Consider the following 15008-nt stretch of genomic DNA (forward strand, 5'->3'; position numbering starts at 1 on the left):
CTATATTTAGGTGCATGAAGAAGACAAGGGAAAAAAAAAAGAAAAAGCTTTGTTTTCCTGTTCTGCATATATTACATTGTGTGTTGGTGGGGATGTATATATATATATATATATATATGTATTGATTGGTCGGTTATGGGTATTGTTTATAGGTTTTTTGGAATATTTTTAAAGTTTCAAGTTTTTTAAAAAAATACAAATTATTCTAATTGACTAATGAGAAAACCAAATGAAAAATACTTTCACAAAAGCATTCCAAATCTGGTGCGATATTTTGCATGTGATTACCAGTCCCTTGAAGTCTATATAAATAGCAGCCTAAGACAAAAATAGAATATTGCGTTCTAGTATGGTACACATACTCCAGTCATCCTAACCTAAAAGAGCTTTTCTTACAAACTCTTTTTTGATATGTCAAGTTTTGAAAAACATAAAAATATGACTCATTAAATCAAATCCTTTCCGTTCGTTGCCTCCTTAGTTTCTTACAGGTATAGATGTAGCAGAACTAAAATGATCATATAGCTTTTTGAGGCTGCATAATAACAACTCGCTGAATCAAGATGACACCATCGGTTTACCTGTAATCCTATGAAAATCACATGGTCAGTTGTGCCACATGACAAACTCAGCTCTGCTGCTTCAGCATATTTTCACATGATATATTGCAGCCCGTCACTGAGTCCTGTATCAAACAATGCACTAATAATAAAACCCTACACCCATTGCACACAGTCTGTGCTTGATCACATCTTTTCTCTAATGTGTCCAAATTTCCATTCTCCGCTCACTCTGCAGCTTCTACACCCCCCTTCCTCATAGAAAGCCAACACGTGTTGGCTCCCTCCCCGTCCGCACCCTCATTGGCCTGTGCTCCAGGCTCTGATCCGCCTTCCCATTCCTATTATGGAGCAGCCTGAATCCAAACTGGGAGCTACAAACAGCAGCAGGAGCAGCATCAGTATCAGCATCTCTGGGTATCTACAGTACACACAGCATGGGGCTCTGCAGCACCCTCACCTGCCTCATCTGCCTCACTCTGCCCTGGTACCTCTCTGCAGAGCAAGGTAGGTACTGCCAATCACTGCGCTTAAGCCATGCACAAGCCTAGTCAATGAATGACAAAGTGCCCTATGTGTAACATAGTGATTTACCTTTCTTCTGGATAAGGCATATTTGTTCTCAGAAGATAAAATGAAGCATCTACTAGTAACTAGACTGTGAGCAGGTGTATGAATACATTTACTATCTAATCAATTGCAAAGGCATGGGTTAATATTTAAAAAAAAAAACATTCATAGAACTGGTGGCTACAGTACAACAACTTCAGGTGTTTTACAATATTATGGATATAGTTTTACAATATTATGGATGTTATATTTAGTGTGTACACATTGTATCAATGGCCAATACTAAGGTTATTCATTTGTGTGCTAGTGTTAATAGCAATATTGTGTGTTCTTTATAACATTCCATTATATTAGTGAGGCTGGACATTCCAATGTATTTGATATAGCCCATTTTCACTAACAAAAATGGTGCAAACCTTCAAATGTACTATACCTTTAAATATTAATATTATAGCTGCAATAAAATATGCTATGGCTATTGAATATTAATATTATAATTGCTTTTTTTATTGTTTGGGGGTTTGCAATACCTCACTGGTGGCATTTACTCCGCTGTGTATGGATGATATTGATATCTCTAATTTCAATGAATTACAGGGGTGCCATTCATGGACGTAATGATCCATATTATATGTGCTGTCTGATTACTAATATTAGTCTTGAAATGTTTTCACTGTTTTGGATGTGAAATGGAAAACAGCTTTCTGCATATTGCATGAATTTCCATAAGTCTAGTATAGAATGCAATATTTCCCATTGTGTTGATCTCTGAACAATAAATGCATTGTCCTGGGTAATGTTAAATTGAAGGGGCAGGTTTGTCTGTGTCTGCCCTTTGAGGTTTGGTTGACCTTTTTCCCATCAATGTAGATGAGCATGCTGTTCTTACGATTGGCAGCAATAGGGTTAATAACACCTGTTGGGACATATGAGCATAGACAAAGTTGTTCTTTATAAAATCTCTGCTCAGTTCTTAAAATCTATAACTCTCATTGTCATTGTTTGTTGTCTTGACATTGTACAATGTTTGGCTACAAAGTATTTAGCAAGCCTGGATGGTGGGAGGTAGTGGAGGAGTTGTGAAAAAATAAGTATATTTAGCATTGGGTATTTAAGATCCTAGGGATGAGTTTCACAGCAGTATGGAAAATTATTGCTCAATGGTGCATGAATGATTTCTAATTGACTGGACTGTTAGCATCTTAACAGAGCAAGCCAGCAGGGAAGCTGCATATCTCAACAATGACAGCTATTTACTGTATGTAGCGCTTGGCTATTGGCACAAGATGGCATAATTACTTCCTGGTGACAAAAGACAGCATGGCCAGTATCCCTCCCTCTGAAAATACATAGGCAAATGATATTACTTGCGATTACTGACAGTAATCTCACAAAAGGTTCTTTATGATTTTTAGGCTTACTCATTTTTTGCTTAGCGACATTATGAAAGTCTACGAAGAGTTCTACTGTATCTGTCAGGCTATGTGCAAATTGAATGTAGCAATATCTCTCTATCTATCTCGCTCTATCTATCTATCTATCTATCTATCTATCTATCTATCTATCTATCTATCTATCTATCTATCTATCTATCTATCTATCTATCTATCTATCTATCTGTCTGTCTGTCTGTCTGTCTGTCTGTCTGTCTGTCTATCTATCTATCTATCTAATCTAAATCATCTATCATCATTTATCTGTATATTGATGTTTATATACTGCCACTTTGCTTATTATTGGTCAAATATTAGTATATTATTATAGTATGATCAAATATATTATTGTAGTCATAGAATTTGAGAAAGTGTCTATTATATCCTGAATTACATTACTATGAGTATATATGTTTATGCAATATATGTATTCTGATCTGAAGAGCATGCACTCTAGTGACAAATCACTGGAGCACAACGTAAGACAATGCCCACCCAAAAACTTTTAAAGGTCCTGATGTAGGCGAATGACTAGTTTCTAGATGTCCATTAATACCCAGGCTTCAGAGGCAAGAAAAAAAGCTCCTGATGAATTCTGAGAGTGAAAAGGCCAGAGTTGCAGGGAGATGAGAGATAGAGATTTTGCTATGAGTGTTGTAGATATAAACAGTTCAAATATGAGGCATTTCTAAGCTTGGAATAAGAGGCTCATATTGATGGAACCAGAGATTAAAGCTGATATACATGGTTAATCCTTGTCGAGAACCAGGGATATGTGGAGTTTATAGATATTAATATGAGGCATTTATTTACAAAAATGGAAAAGAAGATGTTTACGTGTTTTTGCTTTTTCATATTGGCTGTATATCTAAACTGGATATGTATAGAGTTAGAGGAAAAAGTTTTTATAAAAAACCCCTACAATAATCCAAAGTGCTAACATTATTAGGAATTATGAATTACATTTTCTATGTATCTGGAGTATTAATGCATACTTTTAATCTGTACTAATAAATATAACTTGACTCACATAATGACTATGATATGTTTTATATGATATACAGTATACGGGGTTCTTTGGTCTGTATACCCTGGCTTACTTTACATGGTTTTGACTTCCTCATGTGTGTTTATTGTTCATGCTATGGGTGCACGTATATAACTAACATTGAGGTAGCCATTCTTTGCACTACTAGCACTTTATCATTGTATAGCTATAGTTGGATTGTACAGTATAGAATCCTGGGTTGGAACTCATGGCTAATGTATGCACGATGATAAATTGCTTTACTAATCGTTGTTTTACTACGTACGTCTATGAACACTAATACAATTTTACATTTCTGTGCATTAGTGCTTTTTTTTATTGGTGGTCTGGATATACAGTATATATGAGACATGATATAATAAAATGTTACTTTCATGAAGGAAAAATACACAACTGACTTTGAAATAATAATTAAAACATTTAATCACATTTCATAATATCTAATACAATGGTTTATAATAGTAAAAATAAAATAATTTAAAATGTAAATATTTTAATTAATTCCATGCATTAATAATAACCACTGGTGACTGCCGTCTCTCCATTGAGGACACTGTCAAATAAATCCCTTTATCTGAGCTTTTTAGACCAATATGTCCTAGGGAGTGGGATATTGGGGTAAAATTCAGGTATTATCGAGTGAAGTTAAGTTTTGAATGACAAATTCAGTTCTGTTACATGTGTATATTTATTTACAGTACTTTATATGGCTGTGCACCTATATTACTATATGCAATTATGTCACTTTTCTTGAATAATCTATTTACTTTATAATTCTCCTCTTGCAATATCTACTCCATCAAATAAGTCCATATTTATATGTCTAGCTTAAGCAGCATGATACCGATTTGAGAGAGAGCCAACTTTTTTTTTCACTATTAGGGTATGTTCACACGCATTGTTTTCAGACGTAAATGGGGCATTTTACGCCTCAAATTACGCCTTAAAAAACGGCCCCATTATGCCTACAAACATCTGCCCATTGCTTTCAATGGGTTTTACGGTGTTCTGTTCCCACCAGGTGTTATTTTACACGTCGCTGTCAAAATACGGCACGTAGAAAGACCCCTACGAAAAAGAAGTGCATGTCACTTCTAGGGTTGTTTTTGGAGCCGTTTTTCATTGACTCCATTGAAAAACAGCTCCAATAACGGCCGTAAAATACGCTGCGAAAAACTCGAGTTGCTACAAAAACGTCTGAAAATCAGGAGCAGTTTTCGTCTGAAAACAGCTCCGTATTTTCAGATGTTTTTAGTCACTGTGTGTGAACATACCCTCACACCTCTCATGCTCTTTCCACTGCAACTGTCCTATCCTTTTCTGTGAATTCCATGACTTTAATAAACAGCTCCCCCTTGTGTGTAGAAATCCTAAAATTTTACTTTGATACAAATATCACCTCCGACATCTCAAAAGGAAAATGCCAAATTAATATTACCCTATTGCTTTTGTGGTATATCATATTTTTTACATCAACAGAAATGTTAGAATTTTGAATGACATTTGTCACTTGGCACAACTCATTAAAAAACCACGTCAGCTCAGCTACATCAGTATTTAAATATATATATAGTCTGACAATTACATGTGGTGCTGTCATCTGTCTTCTGTGCCCGTGACTGCAGTGTTGGCAATGCCAGAAGGGTTACATCTTTTGGACAAAGGCAAGTTATGTTTATTCCTTTGTTCCTGTAAGTGTGCTTTTTACTGCGCATAAATTGGACTATATTGCAAAACTGGAACACAAAGCAAGGCTGATAATGAAAAATGTCATTGTATCTGATAAGATGAAGAAGATAATGTCTGGTACAATCTGACAAGGGTTTAAATAGCTTGTCTGGTCATTACAGTATCGTCTGGAAGAGAGCATAGTGCCTCAGAAAAGCTTGTCCTGTGCTGCCAGTACCTTACATTTCTGCTGTGAAACCTTAACCCCATCCACTGGTTTGTTTAGTTTACCTTGTCAAGAGTCCTTGTATAATGGAATGTTCTTCTCGCTTCTTTTTTTGTGAGGTTGTTTGACTGATTATAGCTCTTCTACGGTATCTAAGCCTACTTGATCTGCATAATATAATTTTCGAGGTTTCATATCAAGTTCTTCAATGTGCCTCTCTGATTCTCAATAAAAAAAGATGCCTTCATTTGGAATAGCAAAGAAAAAGCTACAAGAGGTACAGGCATTGCAAAAGCAAACAGAAACCTCATTACTATTTAGTTCTACGCTTCTTTATATTACACCAAAATAGTCCATTGTTTTTTTTAATTATTATTATTATTATTATTATTTTTATTATTATTATTATTATTATTGTACAATTTTACTTAAAGGGGCTGTCTGAGACTTTATACATTTTTACTCTTGCCCCCTCTAATAATAATAATCTTTATTCATATAGCGCCAACATACTCCGCAGCACTTTACGATTCAGAGGGAACATGTACTGTACAGACAATATCAGACATTGCATAGTAACAAATCAAATGAACAATTCAAACAAGAGAAGTGAGGACCCTGCTCGCAAGAGCTTACAATCTATGGAGAAATAGGGGAGACACAAAATATAAAAAAGTGCTTGTTCACTACAATGGTCCAGCCATCTTTTATACACATGGGGTGGTACACATAAAGCTGCTTGAGCCGGTCACCAGCCAGTATCCGTGTATAACAGATATAAAGTGCATTAGGGTGCAAGAAGTGTGGGGTATACTGTTGACTGAAGAGTCAGGTTCTGATGACTAATGTAAAAGGGGGGGGCAAGGAAAGGAGTCAGACAAGGAAATGTCTAAAAAGGGTAGAACAATCTAGAGGACTGGTGCAGCACAAGAAAAATCTTGGAGACGGGAGAGGTTCCGATTATGAAGGATGTTAGTCTAAGGTTGTTGGCACAACATAGAGCACGGGTAGGGTGGTAGACAGAAATGAAGGAGGAGATGTAAGGAGGCACAGCACTGTGGAGAGATTTGTGGGTGAGAGTAATAAGTTTGAATTTTAATCTGAAGGAAATGGGCAACCAGTGCAGTGACTGGTAGAGGGTAGAAGCATTGGTGTAGTGGTTGTTCAGATAGATGAGCCTGGCTACTGCATTGAGGATAGATTGGAGAGGAGAGAGTTTAGTGAGGGGAAGACCGACTAATAATGAGTTACAGTAGTCAAGACGAGAGTGAATGAGAGCAACAATAAGAGTTTTAGCTGTTTCCACAATAAGAAAAGGGCGCATTCTGGAGATGTTTTTGAGGTGAAAGTGACAGGAGCGTGTATGTGATTGGATGTGTGAAGTAAAGGAAAGATTTGAGTAAAAAAAAAAAACAAGACAGCGGGCGTGCATCCTTGGAGTTATGGTAGTGACACACACTGAGATGGAAACATCAGGTTTCAGTAGGTTAGTAGATGGTGGGAAAACAAGGAACTCAGTTTTAGAAAGATTTTGTTTCAGATAGAGAGAGGACAGACAATCACTGGTGTTTTGTATTAGAGCGGGGGTGATATCATGCGAAGAGGAATCTAATTGGGTGTCATCAGCATAGAGACTACTAGAAGCCAAATCTGCTGATGGTTTGTCCAATAGGAGAAAACCAAGATAGGGAAGTGCCCTTAAGGCCAATAGAGTGGAGTATATTGAGTAGGAGTTGGTGGTCTAAAATGATGTTTAAAAGAGAAGGAAACGATTCCAGAAGAAAAAGAGGGGTTAAATATTTTAGTCAGGAGACTAGTAACAGCTGGGGAGAGCGACTGGACGAGGTGTGAGGGAATAGCATCACTAGGGAAGGTAGTAGGTCAAGAAGATGAGAGGTGCCTAGAGACGTCTTTTTCTTCTATTAGGTCAAAAGCTGAAAGTGAAGTAGAGAGAGTGCGGGACGGAAGGGGATCGATGTGACTGGGACATAATATCATGCCTGATGTTGTCAATTTTAACTTTAAAATAAGTGGCCATGTCTTTATCACTGAGATCTGTGATCAGCATCTGCACTTTAGGACTAAGGAGATAATGAAAAGTATCGAAGAGTCGTTTTGGATTGTTAGTGTGGAGATGAGAGAGGCGAAGTAGGCTTGTTGGGCATGATAAAGGGCAAAGTTGTAAGTTTTGAGCATTTATTTCTAATGAAAGAAATCTGTTAGAAAGAAAGACGTTCAACCCATCTCAAGAATCTCTGAAGAAAGCGGGATTGAAGCGTCTGCCAAGGTTGATGTCTTCTGTGACTGGAGATTCGGAGTGTAGGGGGGCTGCTTCATCCAAAGCATTTTTGAGGGAGTTAGGGCACGGCCAGACGTGGCAGAATTGCTGTGGAATTCCTCTGCGGACAGTCCGCAGTGGAATTCTCCTACGGCCATTTTTGAAAGTTGTTTCAATACATTTTTAGGCAAGTTAGTTCAGACGTTGCGGAAAACTCTGCTGCAGACCATAGGCTGTGGTGCGGAATTTTCCCTCCGCAGCATGTACTGACTGTTGCGGAGAAGAAGCTGAATTTCACTGCGGATTTCAGCCTTTGCAATGCAAAAACAGAAATCTGTGGCAAGTCCGCTGTCTTTTCTGCAGTGTCTGAATTCCCTGTCAAATATGCAAATGTTGATGCAGATTAGTTGCATAAATGCCCCAAATCTGCACCAACATTTGCAGCGGAAAAACTCTGCCACGTCTGGCCATGCCCTTATTGTAATGGCAGCCAGATTGGGACAGGGGAGTGAAGAGATAGGGGACAATGTGGACTGTAGACTGTCTATGAGTTGTTGAGTGTTAATGGCATGCATATTTCTGTATGTCTGATATGTAGGCATGTCCTGAGGAGGCAAGATAGTAAAGGAGAGAAGGTTGTGGACAGAGAGCAGGAAAGGTGAGTTAAAGAGGCTCTGTCACCACATTATAAGTGCCCTATCTCTTACATAAGGAGATCGGCGCTATAATGTAAATGACAGCAGTGCTTTTTATTTAGAAAAATAATCTATTTTTACCACGTTAGGAGCGATTTTAGCTTTATGCTAATTAGTTTCTTAATGCCCAAGTGGGCGTTTTTTTTACTTTAGACCAAGTGGGCGTTGTACAGAGGAGTGTATGACGCTGACCATTCAGCGTCATGCACTTCTCTCCATTCATCTAGTCAGCGCATAGTGACACTGCGTTATTCACTATGTGCTGTATTATACTGACATATTAATGTTACTGAAGTGTTTAGACAGTGAATAGACATTCCTTCCAGACAAGACGGGATGTCTATTCACAATCCCGACACTTTGTTATAGTTTCTATAGTACTTACAGCAGAGCAAGTGTAATCTCGCGAGATCACGCTGTAAATGACAGGTTACTGCGAGATTACGCTTTGCTCTGCTGAAAGTACCACAGAAATGTTATTGAAGTGTCGGGATTGTGATTTCTGTTAGGCTCTATTCAGTTTTCAGTGTATATGCACCAGGAAATGCTCCTAACGTATAGTCCAAAAAATTTCTTTAGGCCCCCAACATATGCCAAAACAGTGACCGGGGGGTATACATCAACATAACTTTTGTTTTGTTTATTTAATGTCGGAGACTCACATTGTATATGTTGGAAGTATCAGAAAATATTTTTCTGGATTTCTCCTTTAAGCAAACATAAGAAAACACACATGTTGAACTCCTTCCTGACCACACCACGTAGATTAACGGGCTGCAGCGCTGGTCCTTGTGCCTGTGGCTCGTTATTCTACGTGTGCTCCGAACGAAGCACACAGGCATTCCCCTATGCCCGGGTTCTCTCAGAACTGGCTGCTACTAGCAGCCATAGTACTGAGGGTACACATCGGGTGGGATCACAGCCATGATCCCGCCGAATAACCCCTCAAATGTGGCGGTCAATAGAGACCGCCACATTTAAGCAGTTACAACAACATCGACATCCCGCGGCGCAATTGAGGGGTACTGATGGTTGCTATGACAAACGGAAGCCTAACAAACGCCTCCGGGTCTGCCATCTACGGAAGGCGATTAGGTCCTGCCAGAGGCAGGACCTAATACGCTGCCTGTCAGTGTGAAACTGACAGGCGTAATACCCTGCAATTCTTTATTGCAGGGTACTATAACAACGATCCAATAGTTGGATTTTCAAGTCCCTAGTGAGACTAAAAATAAAAAATTACAAAAAATTAAAAAAAAAAATTACAAAAAAAAAAAGTTAAAATGACAACTAATAAAATAAAAAAATTGCCGTTTTTCCCTTATAAAGTCCTTTATTATTAGAAAAAATAAATAAACTATGCATAATTGATATCGGTGCATCCATTACAGCCTGAACTATAAAAATATAATGATATTTATCCCGCACGGTGAACTCCGTAAAAAATAAAATAAAAATAAACAATACCAGAATCACTATTTTTAGTCACTTCAGCTCCTAAAAAATGTAATAAAAAGGGAACAAAAAGTCGCATGTACCCAAAAATGGTACCAATAAAATCTACAGTTTGTTCTGCAAAAACAACAAGGCCTAACACTGATCTCTTGATGGGAAAATAAAAAAGTTATGGCTCTTAGAATATGATGACACAAAAACAAAATACTTTTTTTAAAACTATGATTTTATCGTGCAGACTCCATAAAACATAAAAAAAAGATGTACATATGGGATTGCCGTAATTGCATCGACTCGCAAAATAAATGTAATATGTCATTTATAGCCCACAGTGAACATCGTAATAAAAGGATTAAAGAATAGAAGTTTTCACGGCCTAATTCCACTAACATCAGCAAAAAACCTGTGGGATCAAAATGCTCACTATACCTCTTGATAAATTCTTTTAGGGCTGTAGTCTCCCAAATGGGGTAATTTTTTTGGGGGTTTCCACTGTTTTGACCCCTCAGGGGCTCTGCATATGTGACATGGCACCCGAAAACCAATCCAGCAAACTTGAGCTCCAAAAGCCCAATCGCGCTGCTTCCATTCTGAGTCCTGCCGTGGGTCCAAACAGCTATTTATTACCACATATGGGGTATTGCCAGAATGAGGAAAAATTGCTTTTCAAATATAGGCGTGCTTTTTTTTCTTAATGCATTGTAAAAATTAATAATGTTTCAGTCCATTAGCTCACTAGGGCCACATGTGGGATATTTCTAAAAACGGCAGAATCTGGGCAATAACTATTGAGTTGCGTTTCTCTGGTAAAACCTTCAGTGTTAGGCTGGATTCACACGAGCATGTTCGTTCCATAAAGGACGGAACGTATTTCGGCCGCAAGTCCCGGACCGAACACACTGCAGGGAGCCGGGCTCCTAGCATCATAGTTATGTACGATGCTAGGAGTCCCTGCCTCGCTGCGGGACAACTGTCCCATACTGTAATCATGTTTTCAGTACGGGACAGTAGTTCCACGGAGAGGCAGGAACTCCTAGCGCCGTACATACAGTGAAGGAAATAAGTATTTGATCCCTTTCTGATTTTGTAAGTTTGCCCACTGTCAAAGACATGAACAGTCTAGAATTTTTAGGCTAGGTTAATTTTACCAGTGAGAGATAGATTATATAAAAAAAAAATAAAAAAATCACATAGTCAAAATTATATATATTTATTTGCATTGTGCACAGAGAAATAAGTATTTGATCCCCTACCAACCATTAAGAGTTCAGCCTCCTCCAGACCAGTTACACGCTCCAAATCAACTTGGTGCCTGCATTAAAGACAGCTGTCTTAAATGGTCACCTGTATAAAAGACTCCTGTCCACAGACTCAATTAATCAGTCTGACTCTAACCTCTACAACATGGGCAAGACCAAAGAGCTTTCTAAGGATGTCAGGGACAAGATCATAGACCTGCACAACGCTGGAATGGGCTACAAAACCATAAGTAAGACGCTGGGTGAGAAGGAGACAACTGTTGGTGCAATAGTAAGAAAATGAAGACATACAAAATGACTGTCAATCGACATCGATCTGGGGCTCCATGCAAAATCTCACCTCGTGGAGTATCCTTGATCCTGAGGAAGGTGAGAGCTCAGCCGAAAACTACACGGGGAGAACTTGTTAATGATCTCAAGGCAGCTGGGACCACAGTCACCAAGAAAACCATTGGTAACACATTATGCCGTAATGGATTAAAATCCTGCAGTGCCCGCAAGGTCCCCCTGCTCAAGAAGGCACATGTACAGGCCCGTCTGAAGTTTGCAAATGAACATCTGGATGATTCTGAGAGTGATTGGGAGAAGGTGCTGTGGTTAGATGAGACTAAAATTGAGCTCTTTGGCATTAACTCAACTCGCCGTGTTTGGAGGAAGAGAAATGCTGCCTATGACCCAAAGAACACCGTCCCCACTGTCAAGCATGGAGGTGGAAACATTATGTTTTGGGGGTGTTTCTCTGCTAAGGGCACAGGACTACTTCACCGCATCAATGGGAGAATGGATGGAGCCATGTACCGTCAAATCCTGAGTGACAACCTCCTTCCCTCCACCAGGACATTAAAAATGGCTCGTGGCTGGGTCTTCCAGCACGACAATGACCCGAAACATACAGCCAAGACAACAAAGGAGTGGCTCAAAAAGAAGCACATTAAGGTCATGGTGTGGCCTAGCCAGTCTCCAGACCTTAATCCCATCGAAAACTTATGGAGGGAGCTGAAGATCCGAGTTGCCAAGCGACAGCCTCGAAATCTTAATATTTACAGGTGATCTGCAAAGAGGAGTGGGCCAAAATTCCATCTAACATGTGTGCAAACCTCACCATCAACTACAAAAAACGTCTGACTGCTGTGCTTGCCAACAAGGGTTTTGCCACCAAGTATTAAGTCTTGTTTGCCAAAGGGATCAAATACTTCTTTCTCTGTGCACAATGCAAATAAATATATATAATTTTGACAATGTGATTTTCAGGTTTTTTTTAATATAATTTATCTCTTACTGGTAAAATTAACCTAGCCTAAAAATTCTAGACTGTTCATGTCTTTGACAGTGGGCAAACTTACAAAATCAGCAAGGGATCAAATACTTATTTCCTTCACTGTACATACATACATACATACATACATACATACATACATACATATATATATACATACATACATACATACATGCATACATACAAACATATGTATATATATATATATATATATATATATATATATATATATATATATATATATATACCATTCTTCAGTCAATCTGTCAAAAGTCATGTGTTGTCTCTCAGGTGCAATTTTTTTTATATATTTCCTTTTTTTTGGAAGCTGAGATACACTTCTGTATACATCAGAACAATGAACAATTTAACTGCAATACAACAAGCTAAAAAATTGGGTCTGATAGCACTAAACACCAGAATTAGTTCTATTGGTTCCTGGCAGATGAATTTCACAGTGTGATAAAGGGGTCACTGCCTTACAAAATATGACAGGGCACAAGCAGAAAGCATCTCATAGGTGCACAGTTCTAGAGTATATATATATATATATATATACTTATACTCAACCTAAATGTAAGTAAAACAAAAATAAATTTTATAAAGCCCCCTTTCCTACTTTTTGTAAAAAGAGAAATAGATATTAGTTAAAAATAAACAGGCTTCAGGCTAAAAATGTACAGCTACATAGGAAGCCATAACAGCGGCTATGGAGCCCAGAGGCTGAGAGTGGCCCACTCAGGTGAAAGAACATTGCTCCTTTTGACAGTAAAGAAATATTATGGTGCTTTCTGTTGTCTGGCTCTATGCTTTTCCTTTGTGCAAAACTGCTATATGAGACTAGAACCCATTCTTTGGTTGCTGCTTAAGTAAAAGTAGTTATGCTACCGCTTGCATCAATACAGTTAAGTTTACGGTCGAAACAGTGGGGTCCCATTCCTGACTTCGCAATGTGGCCCTAGGTATTCGAGTTATGTTCCTAGGTAGCACCATCACTACAATACGAGGTAGGTTTAGATAGCACCAGGTAATTAAGCAGAAGGGTGCATGAATAGGGGCCCAACCCACTATCAATTCAAGAAAGTATTATGCACACCAATAGGGGTAAACTTGCAGATAAAATCTTTAATTTCTCATACCAGGGTGCAATGTTTCGGTCCAAACATAGACCTTTCTCAAGCACTAGAAATTCATGATAAACAGACATATGTTATTTCCATATAATCGCAGAGTATGCAATAGAACAAATAACATTACAAAACGTAAAGTATACACATATATACAAATATACAAGGTGGACATGGTCATACAGTGCAGGAAGAAATGGATAAATGCAGTCGCAAGTCTCAGGCAGTATAGTCTTGTATGGTGCATATGTGAGTAAAGTGAAGATACCATTGCAGATGTATAGTCTCCCTATACATATGTACAGTCCGCCAGCAATACTGAATATATACATATGAAGTTAAGGTACATATGTATTTATTGGTTATTCTGCCCCTTCTCTCCAAGTACATACACTACATGTGCCCTCTTTTAAGATGGCGCGGCCCCGCTCACTTCCGGTACTTGTAAGATCTTTACAATTACATCTACACGACAACGTCATGATTGACACCCTAGAACATTAATAGCCCTGTGGCACTAATATCCTACATATATATTAAGCCTAAAGTAACAGCTTATGTGGTGATCTTAGTATATATCTCCCATTATATTTTTCCAAAAAACAGGCAGCACTCAAAAAGTTGTAGCAAAATTAGAAAAGGTGCTTTATTCCATCAATCCAATACAGCAACGTTTCAGCTCTTCAATAGAGCCTTTTTCAAGCTCCCTCATTCTTATGAAACCTGGACTGTGCGGTTGACATTTTTTGTGTACCTATCTCCCATTATAGCTATTCTGCCCTTTCCCCAGCATACCACATACACTACAGACGCCCCCTTCAAAGATGGTGCTGCCCCGCTGAAGTCACATCCGGTACTGGCGGTATTCCTACAACTACATTATGATGTCATGAATGATGCCCTATTAGCACTAATAGCCATATCACATCAATAGTAACAGTATATACAGTACTGTGGTCCATGTCAATATCTCTTATCTCCCATATCGCTAATTGTGCTCTTGCCCTAGCTTATCGCATACATTACATACGCCCTATTCCAAGATTGCGCTGCCCCACTGACGCCACTTCCGGTGCTCACACGTGACTACAAGCGGAAATTCCGGAAGTCCTTATAATGAGGAGCACTGCAAGGTATCGCCAGCGCCCTTATTAGCGGTAAATCGCCCTTCCTTACCACAATATACTGATTGCATTGAATAATGCGACGTTACTCTATTAGACCTCATATTTATACATTAATGCCTCTGTAAAGGGAAGTGTCCCCATTTATGTATGTATACTATAAATATAGTGTGTGTTTATACACTACCGTTCAAAAGTTTGGGGTCACCCAGACAATTTTGTGTTTTCCATGAAAACTCACACTTATATTTATCAAATGAGTTGCAAAATGACTAGAAAATATAGTCAA

At 38.5% G+C, this 15008-nt stretch overlaps 1 protein-coding gene across 1 annotated transcript in view; it reads left to right on the forward strand.

Moving 5' to 3' along the window:
• Positions 1–926: 926 nt before the first annotated feature.
• EPHA10 (EPH receptor A10) overlaps positions 927–15008 on the forward strand; it is a 615889-nt gene continuing 601807 nt past the window's right edge. Inside the window, exon 1 of the mRNA XM_075853250.1 lies at positions 927–1067. Coding sequence (XP_075709365.1) covers positions 998–1067 — 70 coding nt within the window. The 5' untranslated portion in view covers positions 927–997. The remainder of the gene's footprint in view (positions 1068–15008) is intronic.

This window comes from Rhinoderma darwinii, chromosome 2, assembly GCF_050947455.1.
Source record: "Rhinoderma darwinii isolate aRhiDar2 chromosome 2, aRhiDar2.hap1, whole genome shotgun sequence".
NCBI lineage: Eukaryota > Metazoa > Chordata > Amphibia > Anura > Rhinodermatidae > Rhinoderma > Rhinoderma darwinii.